Raw genomic sequence first — 16,891 nt, 5'->3', positions numbered from 1 at the left:
TATTTATGTAGACACGTAGACCCTTTCATCCAAAGATCTCAGACTGCTTTATGAATGTTATGTAATTAGCCCACACAGCTCCCCTGTCAGGAAGAGAAGGGATACTTTCCCCGTTTTTCAGTTGTGTAAACTGAGACAGTTAAGTTACTTGCTCAAAGACACAGAGCTCATAACAGAAGCTAGAAGTCCTGATACTCATAAGAATGGCCAAACTGGGTCAGACCAAAAGTCCATCTAGCCTAGTATCCTGTCTTCCGACAGTGGCCAATGCCAGATGCTTCAGAGCGAATGAAAAGAACAGGTAATCATCCAGTGATCCATCCCCTGCCCCCATACTCAGACCCCTCCTCTCTATAACTGCAGAATGACATTCCCTCCCTATGTGTGCACAAAAAAAGCTGCGTTGACATAACATTAAAGGGCCCTGAATAAACTGTCTATCCTTTAAAGAAGTCTCAGTAAACTGAAGTCTGCCTAAAAGTATTTAATCACTCTCACCTCAGAGCCTCGCCAAATGCGACCTTCCTATGGTTTTCACTCCTACACTCTGAGGGCTTGTGGCTAAAATCAGCTATTCAGCACTCTAACCTACAGCTGATAACCTACAGCTTGTGGATTTCCCTGAGTTGGCCGTTTAAATCTTCGACAATCTGATCTTCGGTGGTGAGAGGGTAAATTTGGATTCAGTGGCAAGGCAGGTCTGAGGACTTGTGCTGAGACAGGTTAAGTGTGCGCCAATTACACACACACACACAAACACACACACACAAAGGAAAGAAAAAATACAAGAGAAGCAATAAATATGGAGGAATGGACAGCTGGCAGGACTGCCATTAGTCTGATGTTCACAGGTATTATTATAAATACCTCATTTGTTTAAGAAGTTGCCTACCTGTAAGGAGAATCTGGTTCAAAACATGTCTTGGTTACATCAGTTATCTCCGGGTTACAGCATTCCCCACCATCAAAGTTGTACCTCTCATAGTTACAATCCATGTCGCACACGCCGTTCTGCTTCTTCTTGTGGAACAGGGCATGACGTACGTGCCGGCAGTCCCCTCCATCGTACCCAGTCAGCGTGTGGTTGCACTCGGGGTCACAGTTCTCGTCTCCGATCTTGCTGATGTCGCAGTTGGCCAGGATGAGGCGGTGGCGGAGGGATGAGTTCTTCACATCCAGCACTTCCAGCTCCCAGGTGATGTTGTAGCGGCTGAAGGCCTCATTCAGCTGCTGGTGCTGGAACTCGATCTGCTGCCGGCTGACGGTGGGGTTCTGGTATGTGTCGTCATAGAGGTTCATCACCCGGTAGCGCACCACCTTATTGCGGCGGAAGCGGGGAAGCTTGTTGTAGCTGGCGATCACCTCCACATTGTCGCAGACTGTCTGCCCACAAAGAGGAGGGTCCAGACTGGTATCCAACAAGTAGCCATGGTGATAGTTGAATTCGATCTGAGGACTGCTGCCATCCTTCATGGGAGACCAGGTGTTTTTCACATTCAGTAAACTCTCCTGAAGAACTAGCTGAGGTAGAGGGGTGTCTAGTTCATGAACCACCTGGCCCATGTCAAACAAGATCTCCTTCTGGGACCGGGCTGTCCTCCAGAGATTGAAGTGTTCTATGTAACCCCGATAGTTCTGATTCAGGGCATTTCCTCCAATCATGAGCACTTTACACTTCACGGTCAGAAGGCTGAAGATGCTGCCCACTTGCTCCCCACTCGTGGCCACCTGGGCTCCGTTGACATAGAGTTTCATCAAGTGCCCATCGTATGTGGCAGCCAGATGCACCCACTGGTTGGGAAGATAGCTGCGATGAGTGGCAATGGTGGTGACCTTGCGAGCACGGTCCGTCTTCAGCGAGAAGAAATAGCGGGGGTCTCTATTCCCCTGGTCACTGACGGTGTTAATCCCCAGGACCCATCCTCGGTCACGGGAGGTGTAAGAACATTTGTCATATAATCCTATGGGCCCCCAAAAAAGAAATAGGAATAAATAAGGGTGACAACAGATTATTTAATGTATTTACTTTGTCATTAAAAATATAGAGGTATTAAGAGGGTTGGCGTACCAGGTAGATATAGATAAACCAGGTATCTGGTAGCTGCGTGGCCATACAAGAGAACTTAGCATCAAAGGACAAGGACTGCCAGAGGCATGCAGTGTGAATGGGACCCCCATTCCCTGGCCAAAGACCAGAACTGTTTTGCAATTTCAAAGCAGTGGAGAGCTGTTCTGTGTAGTCTCATTAACTTCATTTGAGCCATAAATTTAACCTCACTGGTTTAAACCAAGTAGAGTCTTATGAAACGTCCTTGATTGCTAATTCTCTCTCCCTCTCTGCCTCCCCCGACCCCGGGTCCATTCTCCCCCTGAAAACAGGAGGAACAACCTGTATGCAAAGTTTAGCAGGAGAAATGAATATGAGATCCAATCTTAATACAGCAGGAGAAATGCTAAATGGATGGGATTTCCATAGGAACCTAAGGGCTAAATGACCAAATCCTGCTGAGATTGATTTGGGTGCCTAACTTCCATAGGCTCCTTTTAAAATCCCAGCCAATGAGAACTGGTGAGAGAAACATACACACACTTATATTGAATCTGATGAACAAGTTGTATTCCAGATCCCCCACACATCCAAAGATGTGTATCCATTTACTGCACCTCAACAGAACAGATACTAATGATCTCTCTCATACACTACATATCCATGCTTCTACTCACCTACACGCAAAGCGCTCTCTGGTTCATTGTGTGTCCAAATAGCTCAATTTAAATATATAAAGGAAATGGAAGGGAGGAAGGAATGAAAAGAGAAAGCATGCTCTAGAAGTTAGAGGAATGAAGCAGTCCCCCACCCAGGGTTACAGGGAGCAATGGGGTGATGGTGGGGGGAATAGAGGTATGGAGAAAATCACTTCCCAAAATGGGAGAGAGCACTCTGGGGGTTAGAGACCATAGTCACAGTGATAAAGTCACAGAGTTTAAGGACAGAAGGGACCACCAGATCATCTAGTTTGACCTCCTGTATGTCACATGCCACCAACACCACCCAGCCAGCCACTCACACACTAAACCCAACAACAGAACTGAGACTCAAGTATTACAACCCACAGGAGACACAACTCTGCCACAGGCAGAGAATAGGAGGGACCGAGGTGCACCAGTGCCCAAGGCCGCCCCAATGGCAGGGAAATCACTCAGCGAGATAGACTCAGATAATCCTGGAAAGTGGCCCGCTCACACACATGGAAGAGGAAGGTGTAAAAAAACCAACCAAGCTCATTGCTGATCTGACCTGGGAGAAAATTCTTTCCCAACCCCACACATGGCCATCAGTTAGACCGTGAGCATGTGAACAAGAACCGGCCAGTCAAGCACCTGCGAGAGTGTATGCCCAATGCCACCTCAGAACCCTGTCCCCCCCCCGTCTTAGAGAAAGTCCTTTCCCAGTGTCAGATACAGGGATTGAGGAAGATAAAGGAATACAGGTTTCCTCCCCTCAGCTCTTAATAGTAGACACCTTGACTGAAAAAAAAGTAAGGACTTCTGTACTAAATGGCATTCTAGCCCTAACGCATTAAAACAATCTCTTTCCCACCCTCTGCCACCAAAAGAAGTGACTTGAAATCATAAATCTTTGACAGCTCTATCTCCGTGAAAAGACTAAATATCCCTCTACCTCACCTCTGCACCCTAACCCTCCCAGCACCATCACCACCAAATGACAACGTCTTTTGCTTCTGACGCTGGACAAGTTGCTCAACAGCCATCTGTTAACAATCACTCATTAACAGTGTGGTCTTGTCTAATATCAACAGAGCAAAGGTTACGGGAGCAGTCACTGTATTTTTTCCCTTCCCCCACTTCTGTCACCCACCTTTCCCCCCCGCCCCAAAATCCTCTAATGGGAAGGCTGAAAATTTTTAAACAGGCCTTTTTTCTGCACACTGTTATTTTGCCAGGGGCTCTAAGCTCCCCCTTTTCCTGTTTCCTTTGGAAGAGAGATCCCAGGGTTAGGAAGGTAATGTGTTTATTCATCTGTAGGGCGCACTCAGTTCAAAACCTTTACAAGACCAGCTTCAAGCTTATACTGCCACTTCTGATCATGAGAGGGAGGGAGAGAGAAGGGAGAGAGAAGGGAGAAGGAAAACAAGTAGGTTTAAAAATGACATTTTCCAGTCAGGCTAAGGTGAATGTTTACCCAGGAAATGAATACTATCAAATTCAAAGCTGCCAATGATGTTTTGGTGTCAGGGCTCCCAGCTTGCTTTATTTCTTTACTATATATATATATGTGTGTGTGTGTGTGTGCGCATGCATGTGTGTGTGTATATATATATATACACACACACACACACACACACTCATTTTCAGATGTGCCCTCTCTTCTGCGCTTCCTTTTAATGTGCTAAGTGAAATGTTACTTCCAATGGAAGTACCATGTAATGGTGTTGGGTAAGTAATACTGTAGTGAATGATGGGAACACTGGAAAGACAAGTTTCATCCACATAAGAGGTTCTCGGGACTAGAAGTCCAGAATGCATCCCCCCACTCCAGTATGGGATAGAGGGAGCCCTGAGGTGTGTATTGGTATGGAAAGAGTCCCTCCCAGACCGGAGGGACACCTGGGGGATAGAGAGCTGCAAGACACACCTTTCCTATAGTAAGATACAGACTTTTATGGGCGTTTGCTAGAGGAACAGTTAAGAAGTTGCACATAACAGTACCGTCTCCATATCTGCCGAGACTGAAAACCGGGGCACAGGGACACTCAAAAAACATTCACACAGAAATCTTAAAATGTAAATACCTGTTTCTGTAGCCTTGGTTTTTATTTCTGAAATAGAAAATTTTCACTAACTAAAGTGCAAGGACATCAAATCCTAGCAACTTTGGATTTCAGACGAGTGAGGTCCCTCAAAATGAGGGACATCTGACAGGAAAGTTAGAATGGTCTCTTCTTGACCATGATAAGCCCTCTTCCTCTTGTTCTTATGCGCTGCATGGGGCTAGCAACTGACCTCAGTCGAACAGACGGAGCTGCTGCAGGAATACTACAGAAATGTACCAAACCTCCTTCTTCCTTTGTGCGATTAACTCTGATGTGATGCAATGTGGCTTGAGTTTGCCTCAAACAGCTGCTATCAATTCAAGATTTATAGCCAACAGAGGACACATAAGTAGTGACAATGGGGACACCAATGAACCAGCCTGTGTGAATGCTGCTGAGATGGAACAGTTTAATATTCTGATTCCTTATGTTCTCTGGTTTAGGGCAAAGGCCAATCAGTCAACCCAAACGACCATACCTCTCATGCAATATTCCTTTCTCAAGCATTTACCATTGCAGGTATCCAACCACAGCTACAAGGCTAGAGTGGACCTGTTCCATTCCAAGACAGACTAGCTTTATGGATGTATAGACTATTTGTGTGCTGTTTATTTTTAAGGGAGAGGGAAAAGAGGGGAAAGGAGAGGAAAACCCTACAATAGCTGTAACTAACAAAACTGTGCCAATCCTTCACAATATCCATTTGTTTGTATGTTACATCCACATCCCCTACCTTCATCTGCTTTTACCTTCGGTTTATACATCTTTTCAGGTAGGGGACAATCTCTTTTTCTGTGTTTGTCCAATGCCCAACGCAATGAGGCCCCAATCCCAATTGGGGTCTATGAGCTCCATCAAAATATAAATATTTATCACTCCCACTAATAACAACAAAGGAAAGGGCTCTGGAATAGGGACATGTGAAATAATTTCCATACATGTGGAAAACGTCAAAATCAGAGGTTTTCACAGTTTATTTTGACTTTGTAAAATGAGTCCATAGGCGTGCGTTATCGCTTAGAAATCATTAAAAACATTTTGAGCAAAAAGTGCCCCTTTGCATCCCAAAAATCAAGCCTGTTTTTGAGCAAAATGACTGAAATTTAAATTTTATAAATGTAGTTCTCATGATCAACTTTCACATAATTTATACTCTTATTGTTACTATTATTAATTATTTGTATTGTGGTTGTGCCTATGAGATCCTGTCATGGACCACAACCCCACTGTGCCAGGCACTGTACAAATACAGGACAAAGAGCCACTAAGGCCCCTTCCCACTGCTCTGCTACAGTAGATTTTCACCTACTTTAAAGCCCCTTTACACTTTAAGAGCGGCGTAAAGGGGCCGCAGAGTACAGGAAAATTAGGCCAATGATTCTGCAGATGATTCAGTGCAATACCGGAATCTGACAAACATGTCTTGAAAAGTAAAGTTTCTCAGCCATGAAATGGTGTGAGATCAAACCAAAGCCCCTCCTCCCGCCACCGAAAAAAGTGCACAATTTTCACATTGCCGTTCTTCCTCACTTTTGCCTGCCTTTAGTTGCTAGGGATGGATAGCACTTTAGGTGAGATGAGCACTGTCAGTGTTGCCAACTCACAAGTCTCATGATATCTGTTGCTTTCCCAGAGCCACAGCTCTTGGGGTTAGGGGATTAGGTCAGAATCTCAGCTTTCATTTACAAAGAAAAAAATAAGTTTTAGCCCTCGTGCTTGCAGATGAAAGCTTGAAAATGTAAGCCCCAATGACTCAAAACCCAGCAAGCAAATAAAAATAACCAGAAGTCTATTTTTTTTTAAATCTCACAATTTTTAAGCCAAACGCATGATGTTTGAAGCCTTACCCATGATTGCTACAGTATACCTCTGCTAATCATAACTGATCCTTGCAGGAGGCCATGCACAAGGCCTGTATACCACTTAAGTCCCACTTTGTTTTAAGGGACTGTATGGGATTGAAATGGTGCATTATCTTTGTGTGGGCCCTTTGCACGGGGAGAATTTTGCACTGTGCATATAATATATGACATCAGTTGCTGAACTTTTGGAAGAAAGGTCATTGGGGGAACATTCTATCTTGGATGGTTTAGAGACAAATCCTGCATCTTAGCAGGGGGTCCCTTCTAACCCTATGATTCTATGAGGCGCTGCTGTAACCAAACTCAAGATGCTGAGGTTGCAGCAGATGGTGATCAGGAATGGCTACAGAGAGGCTGGGACACACAGCTAGAAGCTCTCCGTGCCAAAGTTATAAGTAGCATTCTCAGTGGGCAGTGTTCATAAGGAAGGGAGCTAAAGTAACCTGTGCAAACTGCTATAATCCATTTTCAAATGACCAATAACAAACTCCAAGCCTCCTTCCATCACTTCAGCACTATTTCTTGTGTCTCTAACAACAGCTTCCTGGTAACCAACCCAGCCAGTGAACTAGCTAAGGTTTGAAATCTTTACTTCAAAGCAGGTTTCTCACTTTACTGTGCAATGGGGGATGGGAGCTTGTGGTGCCATTTTTTGGGGCGGGGTGAGCTGACTTTGAACCCACCAGGTGTGCTGTACAGTCCACAGCAGCCTTGAAAAGAAGTGGGCGGGGAGGGAATAATACCTTGCACTTCTGGAAGTTGGCCACGCCTGCTTTGCTGGGAGACTACAACCAGAGGTGACAGGACTCCGTTATGAAAGGGGAATTTAGGTCAACAATCAAAGCTGCAGTCAGGGGCCCAAGAAGAGGGAGCTAAAGGTTGGGGCTGTTTTTTTTCCCCTAGCATGTTTTAATCGTTTAGTATCAAAGCCACAGAGGAATGCTTGACAGAGCAAATATTCTACAGGAACCTATAGAAAGCTTTTATCTGTCCAGAGGAAAATAATTAAAACAGACAGATTTGGGTTAAGTATCCCCATGCTCCATGCTATTGGGTAAGTCAGGGAAGATCCAGTAGAGCAGCTTCTCGAGTTCTGCATTGGATATTTCATGGTACAATGTTGAACCCAATATACTTTTATGAAGGGAAGAAATAATCTCTCCCTTCTCTCCCAGCCTCCACACACTTTCCTCCAGAACAGTTAAATAATTCAAACTCCAAGGTACTTAAGAAAACAACTCCATCTGTACCATTTCCGATGCTGCCAAGCAGCCTTTGGGGCACTCCCAGGGGCAAGTATTGGCTCAAGCAAAGCACCTCAGAATTGCCCAGGTGGCAGTTTACTGCTCAGGCCAGGAACAAGTACTTGTTTTTCTGCTGCTGCCTGCCTTGCTGAATTCAGATCGGATACTTGCCATTCACCTCACAAGCAATGCTACAGGATTTGATTTAGGCCCCATATGCTTGACGTGATGCCTTGTAGTATCAGGGTTGGGAGGCATGAACAGCACAGCTAAATATGGGATATATACATTTGCAGTGGCTGGTTAGTTATGAACTTCATAAAAGTCCTGGCTTTGTGATAACTAAATCATTTATGCTGTAACGGAGCAGCTACTGGCCTGGACCTTGGAGCCCCAACAATGTGAGTGAGACATCACTGAGCTTCGCTGTGACAATAAACCTGCTGTCTGTATGCAAGGTGCCTCCTACAGACTGATCTCGTGGGGTAGGGACAGAGATAATTTACCGTATTATGAGAGATTATGAAGAGTAAGATCTCAAAGCACACAGCAAGATCTGACAGCACAGAAGAGTGTGCTTCAGTACGACACCTGCCAGCACTTTAACAGCATCATTTCTCTGTTGGGTACCTCTTTTTAAAGGGCTTCATTGTTTAGAGTATCAGTATAAAGGAGTACTGCTGGGGGGTGTTGCTCCTTACCTAAATCTCCCTAAGCATTTCACAATTGCTGCAGGATCTGAGGAGAGTGGTGCTCAGTTAACAAATTGTAACTGTTCGTGATCCAGATTCCTCAAAGAGACAATGGATCATTAAACATCAAACAGCTGCTGTGGTAATGACTTGATTTTTTTTCTATACTTACACAAAACCTAAATGATATAGGCCACATTTGGGTAGATTCTCACAGGACAGTAAAAGCCACATCCATGACACAAAGTTTATCTCTACCTCCCAGCCCCCAACCAAATTTCAGATCCCTGCACGAAATCACAGGGGAGTTAGAACATTTTTTAAAAAGTCTCAAGGATTTTTAACATGGGCAAATCAACTTATTTTACCCTAGTCCCATTCATGGAAATGACTAAAAATGATTAAGGGTTAGAAAACCTGATTTACGAGGAAAGTCAAAAACTGAGCATGTTTTTTCTTGAGAAAAGAAGACAGGGTGTGTATGTGCATGATAGGTTATCTAGGGAGGTTGCGGAATCCCCATCATCGGAGGTTTTTAAGAACAGGGGTAGACAAACACCTGTCAGGGATGGCCTAGGTTTACTTGGTCCTGCCTCAGTGCAGGTGACTGGACTAAATGACCTCTTGAGGTCCCTACCAGCCCTACATTTCTATGATTCTATTATTCTAAATAATTTGGCTAAAATTCTCAAAATTAATTCAGCCCCAGCAGAAAACACCCACCATGGAAAATTTCTGCCTAAAGGGTTAACGTTTGGCAAAGTTATAAGCAACTGAAAAGAGTCTTATAAAGGGAAGTGTTGAGCAAACTTTAAAATGGGAGGTGCTACCTAAATATGAGGGTGGAGTCCTGTGGAGATGAAACAGTATGTGGTCATGTAATTAAAGACTATCATAATGCATATGCACATGGGGACAGAGTTAAGGTTGCACAGGCAACCTTAATTCTGGCATTTCCTAAATTTTCCATGCTTGCCTTTGCAACCTTAATAATGTTTTAACAACTTTATTTTTTGCATATAATAAATATATAAGGCTAAATCTTGAGGTTTTTCCTCAAGTTTTTCTCAGGCAAGACTCCAATAGGAGGTTAACAGAATAAGGCCGTCATGATCTAGCCCACCAATCAGAGAGCTGTGTTTGTTATTTATAAAAGGCTGCTGTTCTATAAATATAGAAAATGAGACAAGACATTCATGAGTTTGGCTCAATTCGAGTACAGCACCCACAGGTTTGGATGCTCATCCAAACTAGCTGAACTTCTAACTGGGTCAGCAAAACCTGGCTAGGAATCAAGTGTGAAGAAGGTTTCTTATTGGACTTCCAGAACTTCCTGTTTCCAACAAGCCAGTTTTGCTGAAAGAACAGATTTTCTCCTGGGGTTTCATCATTTCTGCTTGCAGCCATTGTCATAATCAGGAAGCAGAGAGTCCCACTGCAAAAATGAAAAGTTCTATTCTATATCCAGCTCTTTCTAGCCTCAAAATATTTCTTTTGAATTTCACATTTGAGTGAATTTTGGGCAAAGGCTCTCAACAGTTCCTATTTTACTTCACATAGTCTCTAGGAGAAATTCAGTAGTAACATTACATTGACTTTAAGGGGGTACATAGCCAGAGTCCCAGACACAAAGATACACACACACATACACAAGCGGGCAAGGAGCACACAAAATAAGGAGAGGTATATACACAGGGATGCATCACACGCACACACTAACAAATTTACCTACACGCCCATGGAGAGACATATATACCCAGGTACACACAAGGATTAAAACAAATAATTTATACACACACACATAAGAATCCACACACATGAACATCTCTGCTCCCACAGCTCTTACCTCCCCTCTGTCTTAGACCAAAACATTGATTAACCTTCAAAGGTCTATAGGAAAATAACGTAGCTTTGTTCCTGCTAACCCAGTAGCACCTCCTTCTCCATTCTGAGGGCTAACACTAGGCAGCAAGCTCTGTACAGAAGCTGTATCATAATTCTAGTGTAATCTAAATAACAAAGGCCTCGAAATTTCTGGGCTTATATTAGACAACATGGAAAGCTGGTGCATAAATTGGGTCAAGAGAGGTCACGGAACCTCAAAGTAGATCAGACAGCCAGAGAGTCCCCAAAGAAAACGTCCTTCTGGAGGGATTATGGAGTATATCTGTCACTGGACAAGTGCACACAATGCCCATCAGCTGACCGGCAGTTCAAAATGCTATTTCATTTCATAAACCCGCACCAGCTCCTGTGCCTGATGTGCTAGGGAAGTAAATCAGCGGCAGCACTGGCCAAGCTAGTAGCTGAAGAGGAAAAGGGCCAGACATTCTGCCCTGAAAGAGCATTCTTGCTGGCCAAGACAGCAGAGCAACAAGGTGGGGATGTATACAAGTGAGTTTGGCTGTGATGCAGCCAAAATTCATGGTGGAGAGTGGGGGAGGGGCAACATAACTTGTTTTGCTCTTCAGAGCTCCCTTTCAACTGACCTTTACAAGGGCTCCGAGGGCAGCCCTGGAACCAGCTGAGCAGTTACTACTCCCAGCTGCAAAGGGGATGGCTTTTACACCACTGCACAAAAGGAAGCGTGGGGGTGGGGATGAAGAACAAAGAAGGAAACACGAGCAGCCCCTAAACTAAATGGGAGGATCAGGGTGGGGGCAAGTGGGGACGGGGGGGGGGGGAGGAGGGGACAACCTTGCAACCATTCCTTCCGGGACCCGACAGATGGCTAAAAAGTCTCCATTAAAACAAAAAAAATCTTCCATCAGGGCTAACCAGGACACCCAGCTGGGAGACTGTAAAAAAAAAAAAATCACATCAGTGTTAACTGGGAATTTCGTTGGTAATTTAGGGGCATTTCCATGTGAAATGGGCATGCTGGTTATATAACTGGACTGTGAGGCTATGTGGAGCAGATTATCACCTGATGTAAATCTGCATAGCTTCACTGGAGTCAATGGATTTACACCACCTGAAGTTCTGGCCCTCTGTGGGAAGCTACAGTCCTAATCAAGAGTTAAATATTATTTTTCCATGTTTTTTTTCTATGTATAGATGCTAGAGAGGCAATATGCAGACTTTAAACTAAACTTTTTAGGTCTGATTCACACAGAAGGACACAATAACTGTTCTGCAGACAGAATGGGATTGATTGTGTTCGTTTCCTGCTGTCACTCTTGAAAAGCATCCTGCCCTCTTCTAATCATGATTATTTCGTGACTCAAATTCTCCCCTCTTCACACACGAGTGCCAAACCGATACACCAAACCACAGAGACACTCCTGCTTTCTAGGAAACATCCTTCTGAGAAAAGAAATGCCTCTTTCAAGTGATCTAACTGCTATAGTATATGTTCTTCATAGGATGTAGCCTCCATATATTAACTGGAAGAATGTAGTTTACAAGCCAGATTTTCAGTTTGGTGTTAATCCAGTCTGATATTTTTGGGTATAATTTTCCTCTTGCAAATAACCAACCCTGTAATTTTGCACACATTATGAACGTTGAGCACAATTAAGTAATTTGACTACTTGATTTGCAAACATAAATAGTTAAATGTTTAACGTCCAACAGTTATGCCTGCAATTTATTACAGATGCAAAATGTGGGCCCAGATATTTGCAGAGGGAAAAAAATACACCTGCAAAAGTGATGGCTACTGCGAAAATCTGACCTTTAATTCTTAGCGGGCAAGATGTGGAAGTGATGGCCAAACCTCCAGAAGACCAGAATTTTAGTTTGATTTTGCACAAGCCTCTCCAAAGTAGCTGGCCCTCATGAGTTTCCAAGATTGGGACAAAAATGTTATGAGTACAAGCTTCCTTGGAAGATTTCTGGCAGTTCGTGTGTTTGATTGGGCAGTGGGAAATATAATTTATCCAAGCTTTCTTACGCTATTTTAACCCTTCAATTTCTGGTTGCATCTTTGGGCAAAGAGTCTTATTTGACCCAAACCATCCTCAGCTAGGGACCTATCTCAGGACTCTAATTAGCATCATTAACTCTTTGCCCCATTCTTTGCGCCTGCAGCTCAGCTGAAGTCACTAGAACAAGTCATTTCAGCCTTCGGTGTACATACCACAGTGACTGGTGTTGTGCCCTGAGACTGAGGCAGACCACCCAGAAAGAAGCTGACCACCAAAAGGGTTACCACCAGGGGTTTTTTTAAAACCCTTTTGCATTTGCTTCTTTATTCTCAGAGGATGTCTGACGAGTTAGCCTAACAGCCCCCAAAGCGTTAATGCTGCAGCTTTTGAGATGAGACCTCTGATTCACTCCTTGAAGGATATACTCCTGGGGGGAAATCCTGGGCTCCCTGAAGTCAACAGGACCAGCATTTTACCGCTGTTCTTTCACCTGTCTGGGGCAAGGGTCCTGGGGTCTATGCTCCTATGGTGAAAGCATTAAGCACAGTCTGATGCTAATCAGCCGATGGAGCTCCACAGATTAAAGTGCCAGAGCCATAATGGGACACTGATCCTGCTCTGCTATTTGGGAGGATTTACAAGACAGTCCCTGCTAAGCACCAGGGTGGGCAGAACTAATTACTATTGCCGTCTAAAGGAGGACTCAGACATTGACGCTTTGGTAGAAGTTGGTACGGGAGAAAAATTCAACGGTCCTAAGCTTGTAAAACAGTTTTCTTAAAGACCGTTTTATTACCTGAGCCTGAGATCTGGTTCCCATTTGTGCCTGACTGGAGTGAGACTCCATCTGACACTCCATCCCGCAGCTGTGTGGGGTCAGGAAAGCCCTGGTCAGAGCAGTCCCTAACACCACCCGCCCTCCCCCAAGCAAAGAGGGCCCTATTTTTTTCCATTCTTAACCTTTTACCCACCAGAGAGCTAAATTCTGTGCCTTACTTGGGGCATAAGTGAAAATGAATTTGACAGCCCCAATCTAGGCTAGTCCTTAGCAGTTATTGGTAGGGCCCTACCAAATTCATGTCCGTGAAGAATGTGTCACGGACCATGAAATCTGGTCTCCCCCTGTGAAATCTGGTCTTTTGTGTGCCTTTATCCTAGACTATAGAGATTTCATGGGGAAGACCAGGGTTTCTCAAATTGGGGGTCCTGACCCAAAAGAGGGTTGTGGGAGGAGGTTTGTAAGGTTATTGTAGGAGGGTCGCGGTATTGCCTCCATTACTTCTGCACTGCCTTCAGAGCTGGGTGGCTGGAGAACAACGGCTGCTGGCCAGGCATCCAGCTCTGAAGTCAGCACCCTGCCAGCAGCAGCCCAGAAGTAAGGGGAGCAATGCCATACCATGCCACCCTTCCTTCTGCACTGCTGCCTTCCGAGTTGGGTCAGGACCCCTACAGTTACAACGCCATGAAATTTCAGATTTAAATATCTGAAATCATGAAATTTACAATTTTTAAAATCCTACAACCTGTGAAATTGACCAAAATGGGCCGCGAATTTGGTAGGGCACTAGTAATTGGTCAACACCACTAAAGAAGCTCACATAGTCTGGACATTGTAGGCAGTGCGACTACAAGAGCAGGGAGTGTTACTACTCACCAGCATGGTGCACTGGCAAGGCTGTGTGAAGATCCCATGAACGGAACATTAAGAATAGAGGATGGAAAGAGTACCAGTTTGGTTTGAGGTTTTTTAGCAGAGCTGTCTGTTTCAGATCATGAATGAGGTGAACTGCAGGACATACTACAGGTCAATATTCAGATATATCATCAGCAGAGAGTTTGAATGGGTGAAAATGGTATAGTGTGCGTTTACATTCAGTTCCACCTTTCCATCTTTCTCTCTTTGAAATCAGGACTTTTGCTCTTACCCTGAATTTACCCCTGCCTCATTCTTCACAATTATGGGATTCTGAAGCCTAACCATCTCCGACCTCTTCCTCTAAGTACAATCAGCTCTCTGCCCGCACCCACATCTTAAACCCAGTGACTCCTAATCTCTAGCCACACACTGATGTATCATCCCTTTCCCCTACCCACTATCCCCTTTCATTCTGCCACTACATCTTCCTGACCCAAGCCAAAGCCAGTTTTGACACCCCAGGAGGCCAACTTCCCTTTACTGGTAATCTGCCACATTTGTGGAGTGGGTCTCACTTGATCTGGCAGTTTCAGCTGGACGGGCTGCTGTATCCACACTCTGTATGGTTCCAAGGGGCTTTCCTGTGTCACTGGTGAGACAGAATGATTTGTGTATCTCTGAGACTAGAGAGCAACTCTTGAAGCATGAGATTTACGAATAGCAGCCATCCCAGAAGAGGCTGAGATGCAGCAGGGATTGGCTGAGCTATATTAGCAAAAGTACAAAGGAGTCTTGCTGAGTGTTGAACGTTCCTCGGATTGAATCAGGGATAATACTTGCCCAAATTGATCATGTTGTTTGAGTCTGGTGCTTGGTTTGAGGCTCGTTCTCACTTTCTTTCTCACTACTGCTTTGTCCATCCCTGGCAGAGCTGTTTGTGTCAGGAAGACTTAGATGTAGGATCTCCAAATGCTACCAGATACCATCTCACCAAAGATGCTCTCATGGTGTCTTCTCATTTCAAATATTCATTGGCAGAATTCCCTTTAGCAAGGCACTATTGTCCAATGCTTAACACCGGGGACTGGGATTTAGGACACCTGGATTCCTGGCTCTGCTGCTACCCTGCTTTGTGGCATGGGGAAGTCTATTCACCTCTTTATGCCTGTTTTCCCTCCCACCCATTTGTTTGTCTTGTGTATGTAGATTGGCTGCTCTTTGGGGGCAAGGACTATTTTTTACTAGCAAGTTGAGTCCTTTGGGCCCTACTATAATACAAACAACAAGTTTGCAAATAATCAGCTTTCCCTGAAAGTGCATCACCTCTCCCCTTCAAACACTGCAAAATAAATATAGCAAAAGATTGGTCTTCCCTACTGTGACAAAGTTCCTGCTCTACCTTGGTGGGTCTTGCGCTTATTGGTGGATTTGCTCATCTTGGAGCTTCACGGCAGCCCTCAGCTTGGCCATTTTTCTGAATTCACAGTCCAGGTCGACACCTCCTGTGTCTGACCAGGGATTGGGAGGATTTGGGGGGAACCCGGGCCCGCCCTCTACTCCAGGTTCCAGCCCAGGGCCCTGTGGAATGCAGCTGTCTAGAGTGCCTCCTGGAACAGCTGTGCGACAGCTACAACTCCCTGGGCTACTTCCCCATGGCCTCCTCCCAACATCTTCTTTATTCTCACCATTGGACCTTCCTCCTGGTGTCTGATAATGCTTGTACACCTCAGTCCTCCAACAGTCCGCGTTCTCACTTCAGCTCCTAGCGCCTCTTGCTCCCAGCTCCTCACATGCACACCAAAAACTGAAGTGAGCTCCTTTTTAAAACCCAGGTGCCCTGATTCGCCTGCCTTAATTGATTCTAGCAGCTTCTTGATTGGCTGCAGGTGTTCTAATCAGCCTGTCTTAATTGTCTCCAGAAGGTTCCTGATTGTTCTGGAAACTTCCCTGTTACCTTACACAGGGAAAAGGGACCTACTTAGCCTGGGGCTAATATATCTGCCTTCTATTACTCTCCTATAGCCATCTAGCCCAACCCTGTCACACTATATACAATACCTGAATGCTTAGCACATATGGAAACATAGGCATATGCACGTGTATATCACAGACTGTCACAGGCTTCTCTTATTAAAAATAAAGTACAAAACTCTACCAAGAGAATCACTAGTACAAAATGTAATGCTTTAGAGCATTACGGAGGGATACATGCATGCATGTGAGTGGAAACATTCACAGACACATGTCCTACACATGCAGACCATGGGCAAGCGTGGGCTGGATGGTCTCTTAAACTCAATGCTATCTGAGCTGTGAATGGTCTGTAAATATTGTGAAGTGCTACTAAAGGCAGCGTTAAGAAAGAAAGAAAGAAAGAAAGAAAGAAAGAAAGAAAGAAAGAAAGAAAGAAAGAAGGTTGAAACCTTTCCTTCCTGCTGTGTCCCCTTGTATAGCTACAAATGGCAAAACCTGCTGTTATGGAGTGGGGTTGACTATAAAAAGCATCTATTACTGAAAGTTACAAGGCTGGGAATATTTAAGTCAAAGATGTCCACTAACTGGTCTGATGCTGTTCCATTGTGCAGGACACATATGGGACCTGACCTTGCCGGGTAATGAGTACCTTCAACTTCCATTCTGTATAATGTAAGCTAAGGGTGCTCAGGTCTCTCACGGGACTGGGCTTACAATAAAGATATTTATTTTATATTCTAGTCTATTAATAAATACCACTTTGCACTTCCACAGTGTTT

General features: G+C 44.5%; 1 protein-coding gene across 1 annotated transcript in view; it reads right to left on the bottom strand.

Moving 5' to 3' along the window:
- The window catches only part of PAPPA (pappalysin 1), a 228,261-nt gene that overhangs the window by 185,593 nt on the left and 25,777 nt on the right, over window positions 1-16,891 (bottom strand). The window contains exon 3 of the mRNA XM_007057273.4: window positions 893-1,961. Coding sequence (XP_007057335.1) covers window positions 893-1,961 — 1,069 coding nt within the window. The remainder of the gene's footprint in view (window positions 1-892; window positions 1,962-16,891) is intronic.

Source organism: Chelonia mydas, chromosome 16, assembly GCF_015237465.2.
Source record: "Chelonia mydas isolate rCheMyd1 chromosome 16, rCheMyd1.pri.v2, whole genome shotgun sequence".
Classification (NCBI taxonomy): Eukaryota; Metazoa; Chordata; order Testudines; family Cheloniidae; genus Chelonia; species Chelonia mydas.
Note: the sequence above shows the minus strand (reverse complement) of the source record. Positions and strands in the feature narration are given on the sequence as shown.